The 26,427-nt window shown below is 38.2% G+C and overlaps 1 protein-coding gene across 3 annotated transcripts; it reads left to right on the top strand.

Moving 5' to 3' along the window:
- The first annotated feature begins 241 nt into the window (after positions 1-241).
- PHF6 (PHD finger protein 6) lies at positions 242-25,838 on the top strand. 3 transcript variants are annotated; one of them, XM_051784772.1, is made up of 11 exons: positions 242-360; positions 5,267-5,446; positions 5,620-5,721; positions 8,551-8,684; positions 8,993-9,036; positions 18,134-18,300; positions 18,479-18,622; positions 19,833-19,937; positions 20,822-20,955; positions 21,428-21,557; positions 21,850-25,838. In XM_051784772.1, the coding sequence occupies exons 2-10, from the start codon at positions 5,309-5,311 to the stop codon at positions 21,555-21,557; spliced, it is 1,098 nt and encodes a 365-aa protein (XP_051640732.1). In that variant the 5' UTR covers positions 242-360; positions 5,267-5,308; the 3' UTR covers positions 21,850-25,838. The 3 variants fall into 3 exon arrangements, with proteins under 3 accessions (XP_051640732.1, XP_051640739.1, XP_051640747.1); XM_051784779.1 differs by having other exon boundaries at positions 248-360; positions 23,149-25,838; XM_051784787.1 differs by having other exon boundaries at positions 248-360; positions 18,137-18,300.
- Positions 25,839-26,427: the final 589 nt, after the last annotated feature.

Here is a 26,427-nt window from a genome sequence, read left to right on the forward strand (position 1 = left end):
CACCCCCCCAGCTTCCGTTTCCCGGCTTGGCGGAGACGCGGCGGGAGCGGAGCGGGAAACGGGGAGCGGAGCGGGAAACCGGGAGCGGGAAAGGCGCGCGCGTGCGCACACAGCAGGCCGATCGCAGCGCCCCGGCCGCGCTCCCGCCAATCGGGCGCCGCGCCGGCCCGCGCGCACCGTGCGTGCGTGCGTCCGGCCGTGCGTGCCGTGCGTGCGTGCGTGCGCTCGGCGGCGGCGGCGGCGCGTCCCGAGCCCCGAATGAAGGCGCCGGTCCCGGCGGGCGAGCGGCCCTGAGCGACCCCTCCGCGGGCACGGGCCGTGCCGAGCGGCGCCTCCGCCCGCGCCGCGCCCGCCGCACGGGTGAGTGACCGACCCACCGCCCGCCCGCCCGCCCCGCCGCCGCGCCGCGCGCCCGGGGCAGGCGCGGCGCCCCCGGCCCACCCGCAGCCCCCCGGCCCGCGGCCCTGCCCGCCCGCGGCCGCCGCTCCTCCCCGGGCCTCGGCCGGTCCCTGCGCCTCGCGGAGGGTCGCGGCGGTCGGTAGTGCCTCCCCGGGGCTGCCCCCGGTGCCGCCCCCCTGCGCCGCCGGTGCCGCTCGCTCCACCCGCCCCGGCCCGGGCCCCCCCGCCCCGGGGGATCCGCCCCCCCGGGTCTCGCAGCCCCGTTTCCCGATGGTGGCATCGGGAGGGGGGTCGCCCTCCCCGCGCCCCCGGTGCTCTCCCGGCCGGGGGGTGGTCGGGCCCCGGCGGTGCCGGGTGGGCCCGCGGGGGGGTCGCCGGTGCTGCCCCGGGAGGTGCCGTCCTGTCCTGCCCCGTCCGTCCTCCGAGGAGTCGGCGGAGGTGCCGCTATCGGCCCATCTCCCGCTCCCCGTGGGAGGATGGAAACTTTCCTGGAGATCCCTCGGTGCTCCCTGCCAGATCTCCCTGACCGCGGGCTCTCTCTGTCATCTTTAGTCACCTGCTCTGCTCTCACAGTTTGGGCTTTCGAGGATTTTCCCTCGTTCCCCTGCTTTTACCCCCTCTTTGGTTTCTCTTTTTTTTTATTTTTTTAAGGAAGTCTCATGGATAAATTCCCATTCTGGTTTTTTATAGTGGCTGTAGGATGCTGTGCTAATGTAACTCTTGGGTAAAGATTTTTGTGGAACCTGTGGTTTGGGTTCTCAGCCACAGACCCCTACAGGATACCTCCCCTCTCCCTTGATTCAACCTGCCTTCTCCACAATAAACCCCTCAACAAGGAGTGATCGACCCTGGAAGTGCAAAGCACTTGGAAGTTTATGGAACAGTGACTCCAGCGAGCATCTTGAAAAAAAATCAAGGCAAATATTTTCTGTAGCTTTTCCTGAGGAAACCACTTCAGTATCTCCAATGCCATTTTTTATGAAGCTTGTTTAGGTCTCATAGGTTTTCCTTATGTGTCTGAAATTTTCTTCACAGATAGAAATTCTAGTTTTTAGAAATAATAATTTGGGAATCCCGCAGGTTACGCAGCAAAACAAACTATAAGTGCAGTGTGCAGGTCACTGTCCTTTGTAGGAAATACAGGTGGGGCCTAAACTCCTGTAAACAGGCTCTTGAAACATTTTTGGGCAATAAATGGAAATTAGAGTCCAGGTTACTTTCCGTTCCTCGGTGCTGAACAAAGTCTGGAGCACTGAGGGCGTCCTGTGCCTGAGAGTCATTGAACTTGCACTTTTATGTTGGAAAATCTGTTTTCTGGAAGTCAGTAAAACAGCACAGAAGCCACAGGAGGGCTTAAAACCTGCTTCTTTAAAGATAAAATAAAGGTGCTGTGAGGCGAAGCACCACACTGAACACTTCAGTGGGCATAAGGAAATGTGAATGCAAATGAATCCAAATTTTTAAGTCCGGAATGGCTGAATGAATTTCTTCTTTTGTGGTTCTAGGGTAGATGTAACTTCTCTTTCTTTAGACCAAACCCATGGAAAGCTGATCTATATGGAACAATCTGTGTTTTTGTAGCACGTGTGTTCCATTTTGGTGGAGATAGTGCAAAATCTCCCAGTCTGTGATTCCACAGGACATCACTCTCTGTGATCCAGTCTGTAGGACTTTCTCTGACAAAGCCAACAAGCAAGATTATGTCAACAGTAGATTTAATCACCTTTTTTTTTTTTTTTTTAATTCTTACTCATTTGTTGGCCTTTTAAACGTGGAACACCAAAACACTGAGCTGTTTTTAAGTTGCATTTTTTTTCTCGTTCCAGTGAAATGTAGCTTGATACTTGGCAAACTGGATTAGTTGCTTCTGAGTGATTTAACCTGAGAGATGAACAGAATTGAGTGTTTGCATTCAGAATGTTGTGGCTGTAGCTGCGTAACTTGGTTCATCTTTCTTAGAATTTTTTTTTTAAATGGGCAGGATGAGAAGTGAATTTTGATACAAAGAGATGTGATCCCAGGATAGCATTTTCTCACATTTATGAGAAAGCAGGTATAATTTAGGGAGAGGTCTACAGGTATTTCTCATGCTCAGGTTTTTTTCTGCAGCCTTTAGAAATGTATAAATAGTGTAAATACTCAATGGTACAGAAAAAAACAAATGCAAAGAATGCAGGGTTGGAAAGAAAACTTTTAGATATCCTTGTAAAATGCTTTCAGAGTAATTTAATCTGATGGTGAAAAGAATGTGAATTTCCTTTTTGGCATACCCTGATGCTTCTTGGTATGTTTGAGTTTTGAATAATTTTTCAAGTGTTAAATTATTTGTAATTGAAAAGTATTTCTAAACACGTATTTTTTTTTTTTTTAACATCAGCATCCATGCATCAGGTAAAGATTGGCATAATTTTTAACTTCACCATGAGCATTAAAAAAGTAAAACTATGCAGAAGTACTTGAAGAAGTCAGGCTGTGTCAGGTTCTAGTGCTGCTGCAGTGATGTGCCTGTTGGTGCACTGGGAGGTGTAAAGCAGCAGCCGTGAGAAGGTTCTTTATACTCCCTTTCTTGGAAAGTTACTATTCTTACAAATTAAATATGATGAGAGCCACTTAATAAATTTTTGTGTGTTCTATAGATTATATTCATTTTCTAAAATGCTGCTTGTTAAATTGAAGAGTAGCTTTCTTTAAGTAGTCATTCTTATTTCCGAAAGTCAGTAGACCCTGTGCACGTGTTTCAGGAAATTCCTGATCTTCCTTTTAAGAACTGCTATCATTGCTGTCAATATTTTGATAATATAGTCTGAATATAAAAGGAAACAGGTAGACCCCAATGACTCTGTTTGTGGATACCACATTATTTATACCAAAGCAGAACTTGTTGCATTTTACATGGTTTTCTTGGTATATTTCTAGTGCATCCCTGTGTGATTTATATTGAGCTATTGAATGTGAGCTGTAAACAAGAAATCCTTGTGACATTATTTCCTACTTGTCTTTTTCTGCTCCCAAGTATTATATAAGTTTAAAAAAATTACACAAAGTTTTACTATTGTTTTTTATCTATCTATCTATCTATCTATCTATCTATCTATCTATCTATCTATCTATCTATCTATCTATCTATCTATCTATCTATCTCTGTCCTTCAGGACCCATTTCTTCTTTCTCCTCAGAAGGGATTACAGAATGGTCTTGTTTTATTTTTTCTTCAGAAGAATATAGTATAGTAATTCTTTTGTGCTTAACACTTAAGGACTCTATTGCCACTGCAAAAGGGTGTGACTAGTTTATCCAGATTGGCACCTTTTTTGTGCAAATCAGCAAGATCTGAAATCTTTGCATTCTTCCCCCGGTGTGCGTCACTGGCCGGTGAAGGGCTCTGCAGTTGGAACAGAAAGCAAATGAAGCTGTTGGGAAAGCAGAGGCAGTGGGGACAGGACAGGCACCTTTTGATGCAGGAGATTTGCAGTAAATATTGCGAGGCCAACAATTAAAACTCAGTGTGTGAAAATCTGTTGAAGCACAAGAGTGAGAACATAGCAGGAGTGTCTGTCAGCAGTGGGACACGGCGGAAACTTAGTGACGCTCCTCTGCTTTCAGTTAGAGAAGGAGTGAGTGATACCAGCATTATGAGCTTCTGACAGCACCGGGGAGCACCAGCTCTGCCCATGCAAATTCCAGAGACCAGTCCTGCATTTTCATGCAGATCTGTGCCATTGTAGCCCAGTCCAGATGTTTGTTCTTATGGCTGGATTTTATTTTTTTTTCCCAACAGAAATATCAAAGTGGCTTTTCTTACTTAGCTGAGTCTAATGAAGACAAAGGCTGAGGAGGATTTTATTGCAGTTGTGACCAATTCTGATAGTAAGGCTCAAATCTCCAAAGTAAAAGTCTATTTGAAAAACACAATATTTTATTTCTTGGGAGATATAGAAGCACGTGAACACAAACTTCCTAATACTGGGCCAAGAAACTTCTTAATACTGGGCCAAGCAGCTCATGCACTCGTTGGATATTTTCACTTTTGAATGTGCAGTGTTTGCCTGAATTGGGCATTGGGACCTCAGGGTTGTATTTTAAAACATATTGTTGGTAGCACATGAAAAGTTTGTGATTAATTTTTGAGTTCAATTTTAAGTCACTTTTCTTAGCTGAGAACAGCAGCTCTCATGTGCTCACTGAAACCTGGTGTGGTACTGCCAAACTAACTGTGGGCCACGGAAAGGTTTCCATTGCAGCACCTTAGTCACACAGGCTTCTAAAATTTTGTTCCTGATGCTGTTCGAGTGGCCACAACGTATCTCTGATTCTGAAAATGGTAACGTTTTATCAGCTCATCTTCCCTCGTTACTCATCTGCTCTGAGACTCTGTGAGCCTTTACACCCAAAACCTTTTCTGAGGCCGTGCTGGACTTGTGGGTTTTTCTTTGCTTATGTTTTTGAAGCAGTCCAGAGCATGAATTTCATTGCATGCAGAGAAATATATATTTTACATAGAGAGAAATATATATATTTTCTACAAATTCCTTTCCTGTAATAAATAACTATAAAAATGAGTTGCAGTAGCTTTTTTCCATAATAATTCCCTTGTTGTATTTTCCACTTATTTCTTCTCTTCCCTGTAAGTTTTGTATTAATATCCAAGGTTTTATACTAAAGCTCAAACTTTTTTTTTTTGCCTAAAGAACTGGTTTTTTCTTGCTAATACAATTTCATAAAAATTTGGCAAAATACTACCTCTGAAAGTTGCATATTCATCTGGATATATTGATGTAGCATGAAGGGAAACGACAAATCACTTCCAAGCAATTTAGAAAACTAAGTTAGTTTGTTCACAAGCTGATCGCACTTCTTTTTCCTGTAGCATTGAGAGGATTGCAGTGGCATTGTAAGGTCATTTAAAATCATGACAAGCTCAGTCGGACAGAAGAAAGTCTCCTCCAGACAAAGGAAGTGTGGGTTCTGTCGGTCGAATAAAGATAACGAATGTGGGCAGTTACTGATGTCGGAGAACCAGAAGGTGGCGGCACATCACAAGTGTATGGTGAGTGACCGGGAGAGGGATGGAGCCGGGGAAATCCGTGGAAAACCCAGCCACACTGGGATTGGCACACACAGCTAACCACTGCAGTTTGAAATTTTTGTGGGTCTCATATCTATAAATGTCCTCTGTGACTTGCACCCTTAAAAATAGAAGTTCTGTCTTTGCCGTTTTAGCTCTTCTCGTCCGCACTGGTTTCCTCACACACTGATAATGAGAGTCTTGGTGGATTCTCTATTGAAGATATTCAGAAAGAAATAAAGAGAGGCACTAAACTGGTAAGTGTTTTTGGCCCTTGAAAATGGAAGGTAATATCTTCATACCTTCCTTAAAGTTTGCAATGAATTTGTTAAGTGTATTAGGTCTGTGTGTTTATTTTTTAAAAGTGCTACCTTTATGTGAGCTCTGAAACAGCTTACAGAAGATGTTGAAATGAAATTGGTCTCAGATTTACGAACAGACATGATTATCCTTACATTGAAATGAAATCTAAATGGCAGTTAACCAATCTTTGAAGTGACTTTAGGAAAGGATAAAAAAGGACTTTGTTTATTTCGGTCAAGTTCTGCTCTCATGTAAACAGGTTGTTCTAAGAATTGTAGCTTAGTCATGTAATTATTAAAAAATACGTATTTCGTCCATTGCTTCTTTGATTTGAATTTTTTCCAATGCATGGAACCTTATTTGCTGTAGTGAGCTGAAGCATAGAGAAATAACTGTTCACAAGTCATTCATGTTGTGATTAGGAATTTCCAAAGAATGTGGTAGTACAGATCATAAAGAAACTTCTTCATTCTTCAGTCTCTTAAAGGTTTTTCAAAGGTGGTTTCTTTCTCTGTCTGTGGTGGTTTCTGTCTGTTTTGCTTCTGAATCTCTTTATGTTCCTTCTCTGATGTAACAGCTGGATAGATCCTTGGAGCTCGATAGCTGTATGAACCAGGCACTGTGTTCAGCTTTTTGCAGAAAACCTGGATCTAGTTAAATCTAGTACATTCACAGTCCTGAGATGTTTCCTATTTGGAGAAAACGTACAAGATAATTTTAGTTCCTAGGTGCCTTATCTCTGTCTGTGGCTGTCAGAAAGCTGCAGCTCTGAATCACTCTCTGGAGGAGCTTGTCTTTATTGACATTGTGTAGGAAGCTCAAAGGTAAATGTTTTTAGTAGCCTAAATGCCCCCTCTCAGGTCTGCTTCTGGTCTAGCCTGGTCTTTTATGGGGGAACACATTTGGCAAAAATATCTTAGTGAACTGGGTTGACTAAATATATTGATAGCTTGGACTGAATTTGTCTTCTGACAGAATTTTCATGGTCACCCTCCTTCAGGAGGTGCTGCTGGCCAGGTGTGGAAATGGAGACCTGCTCATCATCAGAGTGACAGTGACTGACACGTGGAGCCCTTCTGAGGGTGGTCTGGATCTGTCTCAGAAAGGGTTGTAGGTTCTGTCCTTAATAAGCCAGTTATAATAACTTAGGAAGTGTGAATTTTTGGGGTTTACAAGTCACCAATATCTTCATTATTTCTGGTACCTGTGCATAGGAGGATTGATTTTTTTAAAGAATGGACTTGTTTTGCAGCTTATCAAACTTCACACCTACCTTATACAACTTGGAAATTAATGACAGTGACCGTTTGAACAGCACAACTTGTACCAATGGAATAAATGCTTTATTACTGTCAGGAAACATAGACCAGTAAAGGACTATAAAAATTTCTGTTTTGTTCCTACAGATACATCGTGGTGTTCACAAAAAAAAATATTTATTTTAGTCACTTCTGGCTTTCAGAAAACCAAGATACTGACTAAAACTGATTGGATGGATATAATTTCAGCCTAGGTTTTTATAAAGGACTTTGATCAGCAATTATTATGTGTTAAACCATAATGTATAACAGATTTATGCAATAAAAAACCCATACAAATTAGAGAACAACTAAGGAACAGTATATAACTGTACCATTTCAGAGCTTGCAGAGGAGTAAATGGAGATGATCCAAGGCTTTGACATTTTTACTGTTCAGTTGACTTTGTTAAAATTGAAAAACAGGCTGGTGGTATATTTGGTAACTTTGGTGGTATTTTTTTGGGGCATATTTGAGACTAACGAGAAGAACTTGACTGAGCAAGCGCTGTGGACAGAAAATGTACCTGCAAAGATATTATGTAGCAGGCATCTTCCATTGCTTACTTAGGCTTTATTGGAATGAATTGTAACCTTTTGGGGGCATGTGCAACATGCAGGATACAAAGAAAAAGCTCCAGTTGTCTTGGGAGGTGAATTTAATGGAAACTTCTGACGTTTTGAGGCAATATTACGTCACTAAAAAATAATACAGAGAAAAATACTGTGATGCTGTCAATGACTTCCTTACCTACCACAGCAGAAGGAGCGTGAGCAATTTTACCAGGACCAGGATAGCTGGTGTATCCTAAGCAATGATGTGTTCTAATATGAGAAAAATTAATTATTTGGAAAGAAGAGTCAAGCATCAGACTCACTTTTAATCTTCTCTGCAATACAAATAGCAAAAATTAGGCTAATGAAAATAAATTCATTGTATTTGACAAATATTTTGCCAAATTCAGTGTTTTGGAAGGGGCTTAAAGAAATAACTATAGAAAAAAAGGGTAAAGTTAGCTGCTGATGCTAAGTGTGCAGGTCATCAGTATTTCTGACTGCAGGATTCACTGCCAAATGGTGTCTTTTTTTCTTTTCCTCCTACCTTCGTAATGTAATTCAGAATTCAACAAGTACAGTTTATGATTTTAAATTTTCTGAAATGGTTGGTACAAACAGCTAATCCTTGGGAGGAGGATACTCAGGTGAATAGATGCGTCATGTTCATCAGGCACATTCCACAAAAACAGATTACTTATTTTCTTCATTGAATTGAAAATCAGCATATGACGTATATTGTACTGCTGCATAATTGCAACAGATTTCTTGATTTTAAAATAAATTATGAGAAACACTTGAGAGCAGGAAGAGTAAATGTTAAGTGCGTAAGTCCATTTATTTTGTCACCAGGAGTGGTGTTGGTATTATTTTTGAGCTCTGAAGTATTAAATCAACAGTAACATGAATTGTGCTTCGTTTTTCTTTCCAGATGTGCTCTTTATGCCACTGTCCCGGAGCAACCATTGGCTGTGATGTGAAAACGTGTCACAAGACATATCACTACTACTGTGCTTTGCATGATAAAGCTCAGATAAGAGAGAAACCTTCACAAGGCATTTACATGTAACTATTATTTATTTGTTATGTCTGATTTTGTATTTATAATTTTACAGTCTTTGTTTAAAAACAAACAAACGACAAAGCAAAACAACCCACTTTGGAATCTAAACAAAACTGTTGCAAAAATTTCTAATGATGATTGTGGCATTCAAAACAGTGATGTGCTAGAAAAGCATATTTTCACTGCAAGATTTGTATATCAGTGAGTTTTACAAGTGGGAGAAAAATGTACTGGCATTTAAATTTAAAAGATGAGTAAATAATCTGTGAATCGTGACTGACTTGACAGTTTTCAACTACTTTGTTTATAGGATTTTATGTCGAAAACACAAGAAAACTACGCATAACTCTGAAGGTAAAATTATTCAATATAAATTTTTCCCATTGTAGAAAGATATTTGGTTAAATTTAATTTTTCTGGAGAATATAAATGTTTTCAGTAAAAATTAGAACTACATTTTTTTGAGAAACAGTGAGTTTGGAAGCCCATCTGATTTCTGTATTTTCTCTAAAAACTAGTGGTTGAGGTTGGAGAAAAACCAAACCTATAAATTTTAGGATGTTCAAAAGATATGATGGTCCATAAACAGGAAGTTTGGGTAGAAGTTATTCATTCCTTTCTGGGAAGAAGCTGGCTTATATTTATAGTTAAATATTCACAATATTACCATCTGAAATATTTTATCAGGTAACAGCTGATTTTTGTTATTGCTAGTGTTCCTAAATATTCACTATTTTTTTAACTATTAAGTAGAGTTTAACTCTTTAAATAAGAAGAACCCAATAGTAAATGAAAAGACCTGTGATCAGTTCACTTACAGATGTATTTCGGAGTCATTTTGGTAAAAAAGGTTGTATGGATGCATTCATAAAAGCTGTGGATCTTTGCAGAGAAGAGTAGTGAAATGCCACAAATGTAGATAAATGTGTGGTCTATTAAAATTCCAATCTAGTTGTGCTACTGTGTATTTATTAAGGTATTTTTCCTTTTTTCTGCTGTATGTGAGTTTGGGTAAGAGAACAGTTGGTGGTTTACTTCTTACATTGCTTTTGCCTGAAATGTCATCGGGCTTAACTAATGAGGAGTACATGACTGTTTAGTGAACATGAAATTTTATGAATTACTTCAGTCTCTGTGTCAAATGTATTTTTAAGGTAATTTACTGCTTTTTATGCTATGGGTAGTAGATCTATTAATGGTAAGGTTTGGATGCTACTTCAGTGTTCAGAAAGATACTGAAAGCAGTAGAAAATTACAAATTAAAATTAATTTCTTTTTTTTTAGTCTACTTATATAATTATTATCATGTGCTTTGTGTATAAACCTCTCTTGATTTTGTTATTACTAGGTTAAAACAAGAAAAATAATATATGTGTTTTATTAGTTCTCCAAAGAGATGAGACCATGTTATCTTGTAGTTTGTGACTTTGTTTCTTTGTTCTGGGGGTTGTTTTGTGTGTTAGCAGAAACAGAATATGAAAAACATATGAGTCCAAAGAGATTAATCTCTTTAACTGATATTTAAACATAATCTTTTATACTTGCTCTGTTTTTGATGTGTATTGAAAAATGCCTCCAATTCTGCATGGAGCCCAAATCCAACGGATGAATTTTTCTGCTTGGAATTCCTTGCAGGATCTGAACTTGTACTTTCCTTTAAGAGTTTTCAGATATCATTATCTCCAGTTTTATCATGTCATTTTCTAACAGCAAAGGCTTTTAAATTTTATATGGATATTTTGTCTGGGATGACCTGGGAAAAATTACTAGAGGCATAGTGGCTTTTCTTTCTTAAATGTTGATGATGGCAGTTTATTAAAATGTTAAAACAAACTCATCCCAAGAGTCTCGGATTGAGGGTAGGAGAGGAGGAATAAACAACATCACTCAGAAAAACTGAGGATGAAGAACCCAATAGTATCTCATTTAGCATTTAACTTTGCACATTTTTTTTGTTTAAAATATTTAGTTCTGTTATGCTTTGCACTTTTAGAAATATGTTTAGCTATACTTCACGTTTTTGTTTTCTGTTTTTTATTTAGTATTTGTCTGAAATTCCAACCAGTGCTCTTTCCCAAAGAATATGTTCTGTTTTTAGTCTATACATTTTATGATAAACTATACCCATAAAATAGTTATTATTTATGGTTATGGATTTGATAATGCCAGAAGCTGGGGCTTTTTTATGATAAACCTCCTTTAAATAAAAGAAAGTAGAAATACATATTGCATCTGCTGATACAATGCTAGAAGTTATTTCCATAGCAATGGTATTTTGCTACGTTGAAAACTAATTACCTTTAGCAGACAGAAAAATACAGAGTGGTTTTCAGAATTTCAGAAGGGACTTCAGAGATTTCGTTTCTTAATATTTAAATGCTGAAGTTTGCTCAGTGAAATGACAACTGGAAGGTGTTGGATGGTGAGATTAAGCTTTCTATATGTATTTTGTTTGTTTCTCGATGAAAATGTGAATGTCAAGGAGGCATTTAAATATGAAAGAATGGTGGTGTGTGAAACCAGAAAGAACTTGGCAGAGAAGAGTGACTAGAGTAGGCAGGGAAACTAGATTCTAATGTAATGACTTTTTTTTAATCTTGTTTTAGTTTCATTTTCGTTAATCTTTGCTCTTAGGGCTGTTTTCATAACAGAGCAGTTAAAGCTCTTCCGTGGTTCTGTCACTCAGTGTAGGTGCACAGAGGCCTGGAACTATCAGTCCTTTTTAATGGAAACTTACTGCTCCTGCTCTGGGGTGCAGTGTGGTTGGGGTTTTTTTATTGTTATTATTTTGTTGGGGTTTTTTTTCCCTTGGTCAGTTTAGAGTGTCTCTGGGTTCTTATTCTTTGTTCTCTGTATCCGGATTAAATTGTTGCAGTCCAAGTATTTTTATTATGTCACTTATGTTAGTGGATGTTCTAAGAGTTTTTAGGAGTGTTTGGTTTGGTGCAGCCCAGAGCAGTTTATTTTCTGTAGGCAGCACTGCTGCATAGCAGTGAGATTTTTCTCTCACTTCCCCTCCCTTCCCTAGCAAATAGATGCTTTGGGGTCATACTTGTTCAAGTTTGAGATCTGCCTTGTGTACTAAAATCTAGTTTAAAAAGACTATCTGTTAACCATTTAATAACAGTTAAAGAAAATTCCTGGAGGCTGCATGGAAATGTAGTTGAAGGACCTATGTTGGAATTAAGTTACCCACTAAAACCTAAGAAAAAAGACCTCTTAGATGTTATTCATTGGTGTCATGAAATTCAAATGGGGTGAGGATTTATCAGACTTGGTATCTACTCATCAAGACAAAATTAATGAGTGATGGGAGTTAATTTTCCCTTAATTGAGAGGAGTTGCTGAATTACCTTCTGCTTTTGTTGAATATAAAAATGTGAAATGTGGCAGCAGAGTATTGTGCTCTTAAATTCATTGTCTATTTCAGGAGATTGTTGGGTTTTTCTGATTTATCTGTATGGCCTGACCTTCAGGTGACATAACATAGGAAAATTGTATTTCTCCTACATTTCCTTTGTGTGTTTCAGAGTGATTCTTTTGTGCTGTGTTCCCATGAACTGGAAAAAGGACATTTAGATTTTTACCTTGCTGTTTACAAATCTAACAGCATAACTTTTCCTGAACTTGAGATAATACCTTAATTCATAATTTTAGGCAAGCTATCTAAGTTTTCAGTACCTAATAGATTACACGGGTTGGTGCCAGTGCTTTCAAAAGATCACAGCTAACTATTGATTGAATTGCTGTTCAGTTTGATACAATTGCATTTATTCTTTTTGAAGAATAGAGTATTGTTGAACGAAGGTTTTGGAACTGTTTGTTGGAATTTATTCCAACGTACTGGAAATAATTGTTGAAAAATGAAAGAACTGGTCTCTCTCATTTCCCTGCAGGTGGGGTTGCCCTGGCCCATGTGTTGAATTTAAAACAAATTCAGCTGATCAGGAATAGTTTGATATAAGCTAAGATAAGAATGTAATTTGATTCTTATGGTAAAACAAAGACTAACAAAGACAGCCATGTGACTTCTGCTCATAACATTTAAAGCAGATGCTTGAGAACTGTAGGGTCAGAAAATAAAAGGTACATAATTCCTGTTGTAGCTGTGCTCAAAGCCTCAGAGAATGATGTTTCCACAATGGAAATAAGGACATTCCCTGTCTCAGCATCCCTTTCATGTTATTCTAATGATCAAACATGGAATCTGTGCTTCTCATACTGCTCAGTAAGTTTGAGTCATGGTAATATTTCTCTGTGAGACCTATTTAGAGACATTGCAATCTGTAGTGAACTGAGCACTTTTTCAAAGCACTGTGTAAGCCAGAGTTTGGCAGGTAAAACATCTGAAACCTTTTGGCATTACAGTTTGGTAACATTCTGATTCATCTCTGGATTCTTAAAGCAGTGTTTGTTCCCTGTAGCATTTTCTGTAGCACTGGTCCCAGCAGAAGCTTTCCTCACATTAATGCAGTCGGGTGTAACAGTTTCTGTAACGTTGCAGTTTGGAGTCATTTCATTTCTCCTGATGGATGGTGACATATCCTTCCCTGGCTCTGCTCGTTGTGTGTCTTCTGGAGAATGCTCTGGATGTGGCATCAAATGTATATTTGGTGTTCCCACAAAAACACTTGGTCCAGGCAGCAAATCAGTGGTGTCCCATGAGAGACTAACAGAGGTTTGTGCAGAAGCATCACAACTGTGTTTTCTTATGGAAAAACACACAGCTAAAGGAAAAGGAAAGGCATCATCATGTGGTGAATGCTTTGTCCTGTCTGAGGAGCTGTCCTGTGGTGTTACAATTCTCCTTCCCAGGTGTTACACAAACAGAAACTTGGTCAGCTACTCACACTGAACAGGTTTATCATACCGGGGGTCAGAAGCTTTGTGATGGTGCAGAAAAACCAAGTGTATAGTCTGTCTTCAGTCTTTGCCACCATTTGTTTGCTTGAAAAAGCATTTAGATTGTGTTGTTATGAAGGGCTATTTCATTCATTTTCTATGTCAAATGTACTTAAAGAAACAATCTCAAGTACCTCGTATAACATAGATACTATTCAGTCAGAAATAACTTTGGACAAGAGTCATCAGTTCCTTGAAGTATTTGGTGCTTTTGGAAAACACTGGCGGAATGTAAGGGGTAATTTAATTTTTTTCCTCTTCACTCTTGCTTTAGTTTAGATACATTTTGTGTAACTTAGTCTTTTTCCATTGAAAAAGAAAATCCAAAAATTATATTCAGCATTTTGATTGTTAATTTCACATCACTTCCTGATAAAAAACTTCTATTATTTCATGATCAGTTTACTTGATTTTGTATTTGCTTGCAAGATTTTATGCAAATCTCTGGTTCTTATTAATGGTTATAGATGCATTCACATTTTTGGTATTGATTACTGGACCAATAAAACTCTCTGGGTTTTTTTGACATTTCTTTTCAATTTAAAATAATTGTGTTGGCACATATAGTTCATTGGGTTTCAGCCATATTTTAAGGAAATCTGACTTTAACATGCTGAAGTAGTTTTTTCTTCATTATATTCCATTTCTCTTCTACAAATCTAATAAGACTGATTTTGTTCCTTGAATTTTTAGTTTCTCTTTTATCCCAAATGCACTGTAAAACTTTAACTACACATATGATTTCAGATTTACATAGCAGCATGTCTAACTAAGCCACTTCCACATTCTACCTTTTGGCTTCTTTTTATGTCCAGTCCGGCTTGCAAATTTTGCCAGTCAGTTTTGTTTATTATCTTCCTCATGCAAACTCGGCCCCCTTTGCTTCTGCCTTGCTTAGTCTGTTGTTAGGTAAATGTAGGAGGTGATAGAGCAGTATTTATTGTACTCATCCTCTTTTTATTTGTTCTTTCACAACCTTTAAATCACTTAATTCTTTTATTACTTTTCTTTAGCCCGGCTTTTGTAAAGGGGTGATTCCATGTGTATTTCCAACTGATGCAAAATAGATCAGTGATATCTCAAGCTCTTCTCTGCCAAGCCTTATTTTAAACAGCAAAACATCTCGATCCTTTTTCTTTCTAGTCATGATCAAAGGAGAATTTTTAGATTTCTCTCTGAAGCTGAATCTCCCTGTTAACAGTTTATGTAATACAGTGTTTTGCCAGGCTTCTTTCTTTGGTACTTTGTACTGCTCATGGATTTCTAAAATGCAAACTGGGGGCTCGTTGCTGCTCATCTTTTTTCTCATCTGAATTTACAATATCATATTCTTAAGTGCCTTTTAAAATGTAGATTGTTTCCTCTTGTTTTCTACCCTTACCTCCCCTTCTCAGGCCATATTGTATATTAAGCTCATTTTTTCAGATTTAGCATTTAGGGACTTCAAAGGGAAGCTCGTAGGAACCTCCTTTGAAGACTTTAGATAAGCTATATTGAGAATATTGTGATGATTTTAAAAATCAATGCAGTAGTGGGATATGGGATGGGGGGCAGTTGAAGAATATCTAGGGAATCTCGGGATCCAGAGGAAGGGTGATACCCGTGATAAAACAACACCTGGTCAGGGAGGAGTTGAACAACTGTTTGTGTTTTCCTTAGTTCAAGCTGACATGAGAAGTTGGAAACACCCAACCATCAGATGCCAGGGACACAGGGTAAGCTGGCAGTGGGCTTGAGGGGAGGGGTAGGGCACCAACCACGTTGTATAACATAAAGACCATCCAAAGCAGGTGTGTTTGACATCTGGTTACAGTCCCTTCCTGGTCTGTTGTGTGAGTGCATAGTGCTATAAAACCCTGAGAAACTGTAATGTTTTGAGGTTTCAGTCTTGCAGGATAGATGTGATAGAGCAGATCCTCCCATTTTGGTGGTGTTAATCTATAGGTTCATGTCACTTGTAGTAGGAGACTCAGATCTGCAAGGAATTGTATTTTTAGTGAAGAGGTCGTGTAGCATCTGGATTTCAATGAAGTCTGAACTTTTCTGGAAGTCCTAGTTTTGAGCACAGAAGGGGGTTCTCCTTTGAGGAAAGCTGTGCAATCTTGATGTTTTTTTTATCTTACACTGAAACCATCTTTTAAAAATACAGCATTTTTACTTTTCAAATCTTAAATATACTAATAATTGTAGACTAAAAACATAGCACTTAAGAACTTATTCTATTTGGAGACTGTGACATTTCTTATAAAAAGGTGTGGTTTGGGTTTTAGCAATTATGATTCACTTCTGGTTTTGTAAGTGTGGCTGCTCAGGACATGCTTTAATGCTGTGTAGAAAATAAGGGTGACCTGAAAGGTTGAAAGCATTTTGGCTGACAGAATTGATAAGGAGCTTTGGAAAAAATAATGACTGTTGGTGCGTGGACTGCACTTTGCTTTATCCAATACAGTAGGGAAATCCATGGATTTATTTTGGAAGGAATATTTTTAACTTCTTACTTATGTTATTTAAAGGGTGCTGAATTCAATAGTCGTATTACTGTAAGATTTTTTTTCTAGAATAACCATCTATGATTTCTGTACGTGTAAAAATAGCAACAGAGATTCACAAATTTAATAATTGGTGGAGAGTTCATATTATGAGGAACAAGATAAAAGAATTCTCTTTGAAAGAGGGTTTCAGGTTGCAATAAAATTTGCTATAGGCAGTCTGAGAGGTTGATATCTAAATTGCATAATCTTGCTTGGGGAACTTAACAAGTGATTATAGATGAGAAATGTTAGTTAGGAAATTCTGAGAAGAAAATGTAAAATGTATTGTTTCATTAGAATAATCTATGTCATCGTGCATTAAATTTTTTCAGAGTAGAATAAATGGTGGTTTTGACATCTAATTAGAAAAGAATCATCTATGTTTACTAAACCATAGGGATGTCGTAGACAGACTGATATATTTTAGTAGCAACGTGGGCATATCTGTGTATAGGTGAATAATCTGTCAATCTAAACCAAAATAATTTGCAGTATAGCCTGTTCAGAATTATATATTTCAGTATAAATTTCAGTATAGCCTGTTGTGCTGCATTTGGATTCGTCTTCTTTCCTTCCTTAATAAGTGAGCTGAATCTGTAGCTTCCTCGGGGATTAGCAACAGATTCTAGATTAGTAGACAGAGCTGAACGGGATGTTCTTGTGTGCCAGGCTGGGGCCAGGCCTTCAGTTGTCTTCTGCTCCCAGCTGGTGGCTGTGGAATCTGTTCAAGACTTTGACCTCAAACTCTTGTGCGGTTGCTTTGCTGTTACCATGAGATAGAAATGTGATCTGGTTTTTATGTGATAATAGATAAGAAAGACGAGTTCTGGCAAGGCAGCATCTCAAAATAAGATGTCCTGTCTGGATACTAAAACCATATGGCAGTGTCCATAAAGTGGATGTTCCAAACCTTATGATTACTGTTTCCTTCTGTTTGGGAGCTCATACTGATATTTGTGGTTTGGATTTTGAGAAGAAAAGTCCTTCAGCGGGGTCTGTACATGTTTCTCTATAAATAAATCTACTGAAATATCTTTGCATTTGGAGTAGGGTGGGTGTTATATATTAAAAAAAAAAAAAAAAAGAGGATACTCCTGCAAGAAAGTTGTTAGTGACTGAATTGAGCTGGTTATTAGATATAGTTATCAGATATAACTTAACTAGATCGTATTGGAAGCAGTCTTAAGCTTCCAGAATTGATCTGTATTATCCATAGAGCCTTGAGTTCTCCAAAGGACAGTCTGCTGGAATGCTGGATTACAGCTCTGTAGCATTCACAGCTGAGCTGACATTTTCAAAGGAACTTGTCAGACCTCTTTGGTACGTCTCTTTTAAAAACATACATTCTTATATTCTTAATGGTCTGTAAATTCTTAATCTGGGATGTTGTCAGTGTGGATGGTTTTCTGTAAACTGGCAGCTGCTTTTAGCTGCAGATGTAAAAATATACTGTAACAAAATGAAATTGTAGGTTTGTTTCGTGAAGGCAAAATGTGTTTCCATTCTAAAACTTAATGTTATAGCCAAATGGGTGAATTTTTTTTTCTTGAGTCAGCAGGCATCAATTAATAAAGCAAGGACAGTGGTGTTTGGGTACACTGGCATAATATCAAGAGCGATTTATATTGGGGTATGGATCTTAAAATAATAAATTAAAAACTTATCTCGAGGGTGAAAACATTTTCTGGTTTTAGTCTCATTGAAACAGTATTTTCAGTAGAGGTGAACATATATATCTGAGGACACATTTTGAGTCTGAAAGTAGAAGCTGTAAGAAATGCTAAACCTTCATGTATTATGTTATAAAGATGCAAAACTGAGTTGTTACAAAGAAATAAATCATGTTTTCAGGATCTGCAGTTGCATGTTTGTAATACAGAAAATACAGGTTATGTTTTTTCTTGCCTAATTTTGGTGGGTTGTGGGTTTTTTTGGTTTGGTTTGGGTTTTTTTGCCTTGATTTGTTTTGTGTAAAATTTTTAAGAATCCTATTTGATGATGTTTTCTGACTTCTAAAGCAGATTTAGAAGAAAGTATCAATGAACACGAGTTGGAGCCTTCACCTCCCAAAGGAAAAAGGAGGGGTCGTAAGGGAAAACCAAGGAAAACAAATTTAAAAGGGCAATCAGAAGACACTAGATCTACGTCCTCACATGGCACAGATGAAATAGAAAGCAGTTCCTATGTAAGCAGTAAATATGCTAAACTTCTTAGAAGACAGAATTGCATATTTCTTCTCTGCAAATTTAATTTTTATTAAAATTTGCAATTGTCTGAGCCTCCAGCTGGTGGCCACAGGCTTTTGAAATTGCAGCCTTATTTGTAACCCAGCAGTATATTTTAGTAAAATGTTTTTCTTTCAGAGAGACAGGTCTCCCCACAGAAGCAGCCCCAGTGATACAAAACCTAAATGTGGATTCTGTCATGCAGGTGAAGAAGAAAATGAAGCTAGAGGAAAGCTTCATATATTTAATGCCAAAAAGGCTGCAGCACACTATAAGTGCATGGTGAGTAAGTGTTGTTGTTAACCAGTCTATTCTGTGAATTTTGTCTGAATTGCTATTTTAGATTTTAATACAGTACCCTCACATGTAATTATGCTTGAGTATTGTCTGTGTGCTGATGATCTCTTTAAGCACTGAAGTGTTGCAAAGTGAGCAATTCATTTATTTTCACTGCAGGCAATATGGATAAAAGTTGGCTTCATGCTAAGAGATGGAATTAGCTCAGGGAGACTCTTTAGCTTATTAAAAATGCTCCCTTAGCGTCTAAATGCATATAAGTTTTTAAAAAGGAAAACAAAAAACAGTTTTAACTAAAAGAACCCACTCCAAAAATAAAATAACTTTACTCCACAGGCATTCAGACACAATCTGGGAAGAAATTCATTAGTTTTCTGACCTGTGGATTCAGACTATGAGGCTCAAGTAGAGTGGGATATGGAGGTTCTAGAAAACCCTTGATCTTAGATGGTCATGTTTATAGAGCTGCCAGCCTGAATAGAACCTAATTTCAATGAACGTGAGCAGACAGTGCAATCTTTCTTATAACTTGTTGTATGAATGATGTAGGGCTTTGGGTAACAAACCTCAGTGGTTCCTGTTATACCTCAAAATGAATAAATAATACAGGCAATCTGTGGAGTATTAATTGTCTTCCTATCCCCAGGCTCACTAAACAGAGAGCTGGTATGTGCCAGCAGCCTTGAGTCTTACAGGATTCTTTGCTGCTTTGTGTACCTGAACTTTAGTTTTAAGACAGTTTAGCTGAATGTGCCAGGGTGATGATAGAAGGGGTGGTGCTTCTGTGCTCCATTGTCATCCCTCAGGGCTTTCTGATATTGACAGTTATGTTGTCATCAGCGTGTCATGAAGCTCAATTATAAATGTGTCACGGGGAAGGAAATGGAATATTCCTAGGAAGTTGAGTAGTGTAATTGGTAATGTTGCCCATTTATTGCTTTGTGTTTTTATCCTGTCATTATTGCTTGTCTACTTCTTTGTCTTTTAAAATACATTTCTCCAAGGCAAATTAAAGCAGTCAGGCGCAGATTGGAAGGAATCCTCATCACGCTAATTACTCAGCATGGGCTTTTTCCTCCTTTGTTGGTAAAGCACATACTGTCTGAGATCATGGAACAGGATGTTACTCCAGCACAGAAAAAAATTTTCAGCCATGTTGGTGACCTGAAATTATTTTGACTTGCTTGTTTTACAGTTGTTCTCTTCTGGCACTGTCCAGCTGACAACAACTTCACGGGCAGAGTTTGGTGATTTTGATATCAAAACTGTACTTCAAGAAATCAAGAGAGGAAAAAGAATGGTATGTATCTGCAGAATGTGATGGACGTGTTAGTGATTCTGCTAAGGTGTGTGTAACTGTTCCACAAAAGGAAGGAGGCAGTCTTTTCCATCTTCTTATTTATAAAAATATATTTAAATATATTTTTACCTGTGGGATGAGCAACCAGATAGGAATCACCTTAAAATTAGTGGTGTTTGGGCATGTGGTATTTGGGGTTCTTTATTACAATGTACATAGTAATTATTACCATAGAATCATATGATTCATGTTAGCCTTACTGTAATTATAAGAGAGTAACGACTTTGTACCCGTGTTAATGAAAACATGCCTTGTGAAGCTACAAATAAACTTAGAGAATATGCAGTTCTCACAGTGAACATATTCTCTAACATACTGGAACCAAAACAGTGTTTCCAGTTGTTTGAGTGTTTTAATAGGAAAAATTATTAAGGTCTTACAGGTGGGGATGTTGGTAAAATGTCACATTGTATTTTATTAAAATTCAAGGTGTTTTTAAAGTGCTAAGAAATTTATGGGGTGTCAGGGAGAAAAACAGCAATGTTATTCCTTGAAAAAGATAATTTAAGACTCTTCATATATGAATATATTAACTTCAGTGGCAATAAAATGATCTTGGAAATGCAAAAACATGTGCAATCATGTAGCAATTTTCAGTGCAATGAGCAGGTAAATCTTGCTGTTCATATTTTAATAGGTTGGTATTTTGTAGTTTCTGGTTTACAATGTCTTTGATTAACTTTTCATTGGAAGGATGATCTGCCAGAGGTATTATTACTCTGTTTCCAAATGGTAGCCATAAATATGAAGAACACTAAACTGAATACTAAGAATCAAGAGACTGAGGGGCTGAACAGTGCTGTTCTCTTCTTTCCCCTGCACAGAAATGCACACTCTGCAGCCAGCCTGGTGCTACTATTGGGTGTGAAATCAAAGCCTGCATAAAAACATACCATTACCACTGTGGAGTAGAAGACAAAGCTAAATACATTGAGAATATGTCACGAGGAATTTATAAGTAAGGACCTATGTAATTCTTGACTCTATGAGTAGGGTTGTAATATGAAAATTGACCTGTAGTATGTTTTCCTCCTTGATTAATCTGTAATTTGTATCAAGAAAATTTATGGCATGATCCCTCCATATTGATATGTTTGTAGCTTACTTTTGGGGTTTTTTTGGACCCCCTAACTTTCCCTACTTTCTGAAGTGCTGAGTTGACTGCAGCTGAGTTGTCATGCTGTGCCCACGAGAGGGCATTCGTTGAGCAGTGCAGTGGCAGTTCTGAAAAACTAGGATTGATCACAGTTTTATTGGCTGGTCTTGAACCTTGTTTTCGTTCTCAGTTTAACTGATGCTTGGCTGAAAAGCATGAATGACTTAAGACTTAGCAACTGACTTGTAGCACATCTCAAAACTAATTGAGAGGAAATTCAGGTTTTGATGGATATTTTCAGTGAAAGTCCTCACTGTTTCTTTTATTGTGCCAGACTCTATTGTAAAAACCATAGTGGAAATGATGAAAGAGACGAAGAGGATGAAGAAAGAGAAAGCAAAAGCCGTGGCAAATCAGGCACTGACCATAATGACATTCCTCAGCAGCAGCTCAATGGAAACTAGGTATGGAAGTTACTCCTGACAGATCTGTTACCAAGACTAAAACGCAATATACATTTAATGTAGTTTATTGCAGTGAAGTATTTAAATCTAGTGTATGCAAAGAAGTACTTTTTATTGGCATACTGTAGAAGAATGGGGAGGATTTGTTGTTTTTTAAATCCAGCTGACTTTGTAACAGTGTAAGAAGGGAGGCCCTCATTTCTATTGCTAAATGTAGATGTATTGTCAGAGCTGCTAAATGCTTTTCTGTACGATTTTAAATTTACTATTGTTTTCATCATTTTTTAAACAGGTTCAAGGGACAGAGTTATAGAACTGGGAATGGCTAAGACATCATAACTACTAATTCTTTTAAATTGTTTTCTAAAATCAGAAAAGGGTTAGTAACTTTTTACTACCCGACTCTGTTAGAAATTTCATTGAACTGCCTGAAACGTTCATGTGTGTGAGCCTTCAGTAAGTGGCAGAGTTTTACATGTCAATATTATGTAGTTTGTAGTCTGCAGTGTCTGGAAAAAAATGAAACACTATATAAATGATATGTAACATGTACAGTGTCAAAAGTTAAGGCAGACATTGAAATGAAGTAAGATCTATATTTCTGGACTGAATAAAAACCTTAAGATTTGGAATGTGTAAGTTGTTTAGTGGATTCACGCAATGAGGGAAGGTCTTAGCTAGTTTAATTAACAACACGGACAAGTTGGTGGTGGCAACGAGCTGGTACTTTGTGATTTTGCATTTTCTTCCTGCACAAGTTCCGGAGGCCGTACCTGGGAAAGCCGCGCTCTGTTTTTGCTTGCGAAGCACAGTAGGAAAGGACTCGGTGTACTCGAGGCACGCTTGAACATTTCAGGTTGTTCCTGTTGGGATTGCTCATTCTGCCCGGCGTTGCTCGCGGGAGATTTACTTGAGCAGCTGTTGGTTCTGAGCTGTGAGCTTTAGAACTCATGCCAAAGGGCTGTAGTTCGTTCTTTCCCCAACGACCCACCTCTTTCTGTGTCCTGATTTACAAAGAACACTTCACCAAGTGTGATTAAAACCTTACAAATGTTTGGACTTTGCAGCCCAATCTCTACCATTTCAGAGAGTTACAACTCTTAACTCACTATGGAATTTAGCCACCATATCTGACGTCCATACCTCAGGTGTTCTCTGTTGTGTGGAACACTTCATGTTTTGTCAAGAATATGCATAAAGGTCCCATATTCTGTAAGAAGATTGAGGAAACAACCTTTTTGGCTAGATTGGTATTTATTTTTTAATCTTATGACCACTATATGAGAAACTTTGCGCATCATCCTTATTGTTTTAGTCATTATTTTTCCTTTCTATGTCAAGTCAACAATCACATCATGGAATTCTACTTGCTAGAATTTGATGTTCCTTTAGGGAATGATCAGATCTAGGCTATACCAAACCTAACAGAACAGTCCTCTGACTGCTTTCAAAACACCTTGTCATTTCTGATGGGTACTGGCTTCTTCAATTGGTCTGGTAAAGCACATCCTCAGACTTAAATAAAACCAAAAAGCTGAATCTAGTCCACATGTTTGTCTGTTACTACCGCATCACCTTATTGTTTGTTTAGGGTTTTGACTTGTTTCACTCTGAACTCCCAACAAAACTTCTGGATTTGAAGGAAGGAAACAAGCAAAAGACACTGATTTGACTATAAACTGCTACAGTTCTTCTGTGATTGGTATTGCAAAAACAGTTTATTTGTAACATGAGTTTCTGTAGCATTTTTTACTTGTATTTTTAAAAGATTTAACGTGTGTCATTTGTCTTCTTATGCATTCCCTTAATGTCTTGAGGGACTCAATTACTGTATATTGGAATTTCTAACATTTTACCTGTTAGAATTCAATCAATTCTGTTTGCTTTCCTGGAGAATAATGCCATTTGGAAAGAAATATTGCTGTGTACAGAAAATATTCAGTTACTGCTCTAAACATGATGCCATTGATCATTTTTATTTTGTATTTGTAACTTTCAAAATTAAAAGCGTGACTTGAATTGCAATGACAGATCGATTATTGAAATTGTCTATCAAGGTGTTTTGTTTCTCCTGGAATATGAACGTTTTTTCAGCCACTCAGAACAGTTTTAGAATGCAAAATAGCATCCTTCAATATTTAAATTACTTCAATTTGTGCCTCGGACATGGCCCTTCCATGGAAAAAAGGCACTTTGTTTGCAGCTACTGTATTTAACTAAGTTTGCATGGGGTAGATCTGCCAGCATACTGACTGTACTTGAGACTGAGCTCTAATTCATTGTGTGTCAGTGGCTTAATATAATATTCAGTCCAATAACTCACCTGTTATGAAATAAATGACCCCATTCCATGCCTGGAAGAACCAGAACAGCACTTTACCTTCGGGTAGCAGAAAAGCGAGTGGCTGGTTTCCCTGTTACCTCTGTGTGCTGAGGTGGCCTGACTGAACTGTCATCAATTCAGAATTCATGGAAACAAAGTCAAAAGCAAAAACCTTTTCTTACAAGCCTCAATTTTGTCATAACTGACTTCAACTCATGTATGCTGGGTAAAAGTGCCTTACAATGTAAAAATTGTATTTATATGTTCCCAAGTAGCATCACCTGCTGGGGAGTAATTCTGTCGTGGTGTTAATATTTAGAAGAAATGTACCTCAGCAGTGTATTTACTGTACATCTCTTACGTCCTTAATTGTAGTTTTAAAAAGCATGACAATGTATGATAGTATACAACATTTACATCATTTTTTAAAAAGACAAAATACTGCCATTACTGTCTTTTTATGTGTATTTTAGCTTGGAATTTCAGACAGTCTGTCTGAATTTTTGGGGGTTTGGTTTTTTTTTTTTGGTAAAGCAATGTAATCTTTGCAAGCATATATTGAAGATTATTCTGGAGCATCTACTGCCTTTCCAGAAATGTTAGAAGTAATGAAAGTGCTCTATAGGTGAACTAGGTATGTTTAAATTAGCTAGTTAAATTAATACAGTTAATTAATTACTGAGAATTTTTTTAATAGGCACCTTCTGCTTTCATCTCACAATCAGAGAACTCGTGAATTCAACAAAACTTGTCTTACGAAACTGGTTTCACTTTATTTAATTTTTTTTTATTATTGTTATTATTATTTTTTGCCTTTGGGCATTTCTTTTGCTCACAAGAGGAGTGTGTGCTGTTTTAGATGCCTGGAACCCTCTGAGAAGGGAGGTTTCTCCCCAACTTCCTGTATCTCTACTTTAGGAGATCTCCCCAACTCACTGTGTCTCTGTTAACAGATCTGTGGTTGTGCTATTCCAGGAAAGGACTGTACCAAGGAAGGACAGGCCTCACAAGGATATTGTCCAAGTAACTTAAGGATACAGCTGGTGCAATGCCAGAGTCCCAAGGCATCCCAACCCCTGTAGCAGTGGGCTGTGCTGTCACTCCAGGGAAGGGCGAGAGGCTCATTCAGTGTCAGTGAAATGGATCAGGTGAGCAAAACATCTGCTCCTTCAGCAGGTGTTGATCCACAGGAGGTTCAGTGATAAGGTTCTAGTAGGAGTCACACCTACACTCCACAAAGTCTGATCTTGAGGCAGAAAGAGCTGTGCTGATCTACAGTGAATTGAATCTGCCAGATCTGGCCCTAAAGTATAATAGAAGAGAGTTTGCTTCTTTTTGCTGCCTTATAGGAAAAATAACTTCATGCTAAACCAGAGTGAAAAATGAAGAGGTGATAATCTATTTGAAATATCAGACTTATCTGTCAGGTGATAATCAGTGCATTCCAGAAATATTAATATGCTGAATCAGATTGACAAGAAAATTATTCCTCATTAGATGAAATTAATCTGAAGAGAACAGAAAGTACATGATAGCAATTAGTAGCTCTTCTTCCATGTCACCAAAATCAGATTCCACTGTATTAATGATGGAGGTGAAAAAACAGAACACAACCCTTGATTTATATACTTGGTGAAGCAGTTCCTATACATGCATATGTATGCACAGCCATTAGTCAGCAGTGACATCTCAGCCCTTAATGAATCCTGGAGAGCTATTACTTGTCAGAAAGCACTCAGGTTAGGCCAATGTTTGCAGATTTTGCTGTAGCATACATTTACAGTAGGTGTAAAGACAAGGAATGTATGGAAGAGGGTAAATGCATTCCTATCTACAATGTTATGTATATTTTGTTCCTGTTATATTGGCTTTACTTCCAAAGTTGTAGTTTGCAGTATTAGTTTCTTTTTATTGGTATCCTTGCATATATATATTCAATAAATGAGTTATGAATTTCATATTTGCATATCTGTCCTTTTTCCGAAAGTACAATTTTTTAAAACTGTCACTTTAATGCATAAATGCAGCGTTTCCTGTTGAAGTTACAGGCTCAGGAAGATGTTACCAGGAGAGAGGTGAGAAGGCATCATGCTTGCAGTATGGAACTTAGAGGTAACTGCTGTTTGTGTTCCTGACTCTGTGCCCTGGGGAAGCTGCTTTGGATTTACCACTGCTTAATAATGCAAAGTGACTGACTCACTGAAGGTTCCTTTTCTCACCTTTCAAGAACTCTTTTCTTTTTTCTTTTTTTTTTTCCTTTGTTTTTTTTCTTTTTCAAGAGTGAATTAATTTAGCCTAAGGCACCAAGGGAATGCAGGGTATGTCATATGTCCTGGTTTCAGCTGGGATAGAGTTAATTTTCTTGTAGTAGCTGGCACAGTGCTGTGGTTTGGATTCAGTATAAGAATACAGTCGATAACATGATGGTTTAGTTGTTGCTAAGTAGTGTTTAGACTAAGTCAAGGACTTTTCAGCTGGAGGATACAAGAAGCTTGGAGGGCAAGGAGCCAGGACAGCTGACCCAAAGGGATATTCCATGCTATATGG

This window comes from Manacus candei, unplaced genomic scaffold (genome assembly GCF_025592945.1).
Source record: "Manacus candei isolate 608988 ecotype Guabito, Panama unplaced genomic scaffold, ASM2559294v1 h1tg000003l, whole genome shotgun sequence".
NCBI lineage: Eukaryota > Metazoa > Chordata > Aves > Passeriformes > Pipridae > Manacus > Manacus candei.

Bases quoted from the DNA above. Each gene is read 5' to 3' on its own strand.
- PHF6 (XM_051784772.1), top strand. From the start codon at position 5,309: ATGACAAGCTCAGTCGGACAGAAGAAAGTCTCCTCCAGACAAAGGAAG. The intron at 5,722-8,550 runs GTAAGTGTTTTT...TTTTCTTTCCAG, and splicing joins TAAAGAGAGGCACTAAACTG to ATGTGCTCTTTATGCCACTG. The intron at 9,037-18,133 runs GTAAAATTATTC...TGACTTCTAAAG, and splicing joins AACTACGCATAACTCTGAAG to CAGATTTAGAAGAAAGTATC.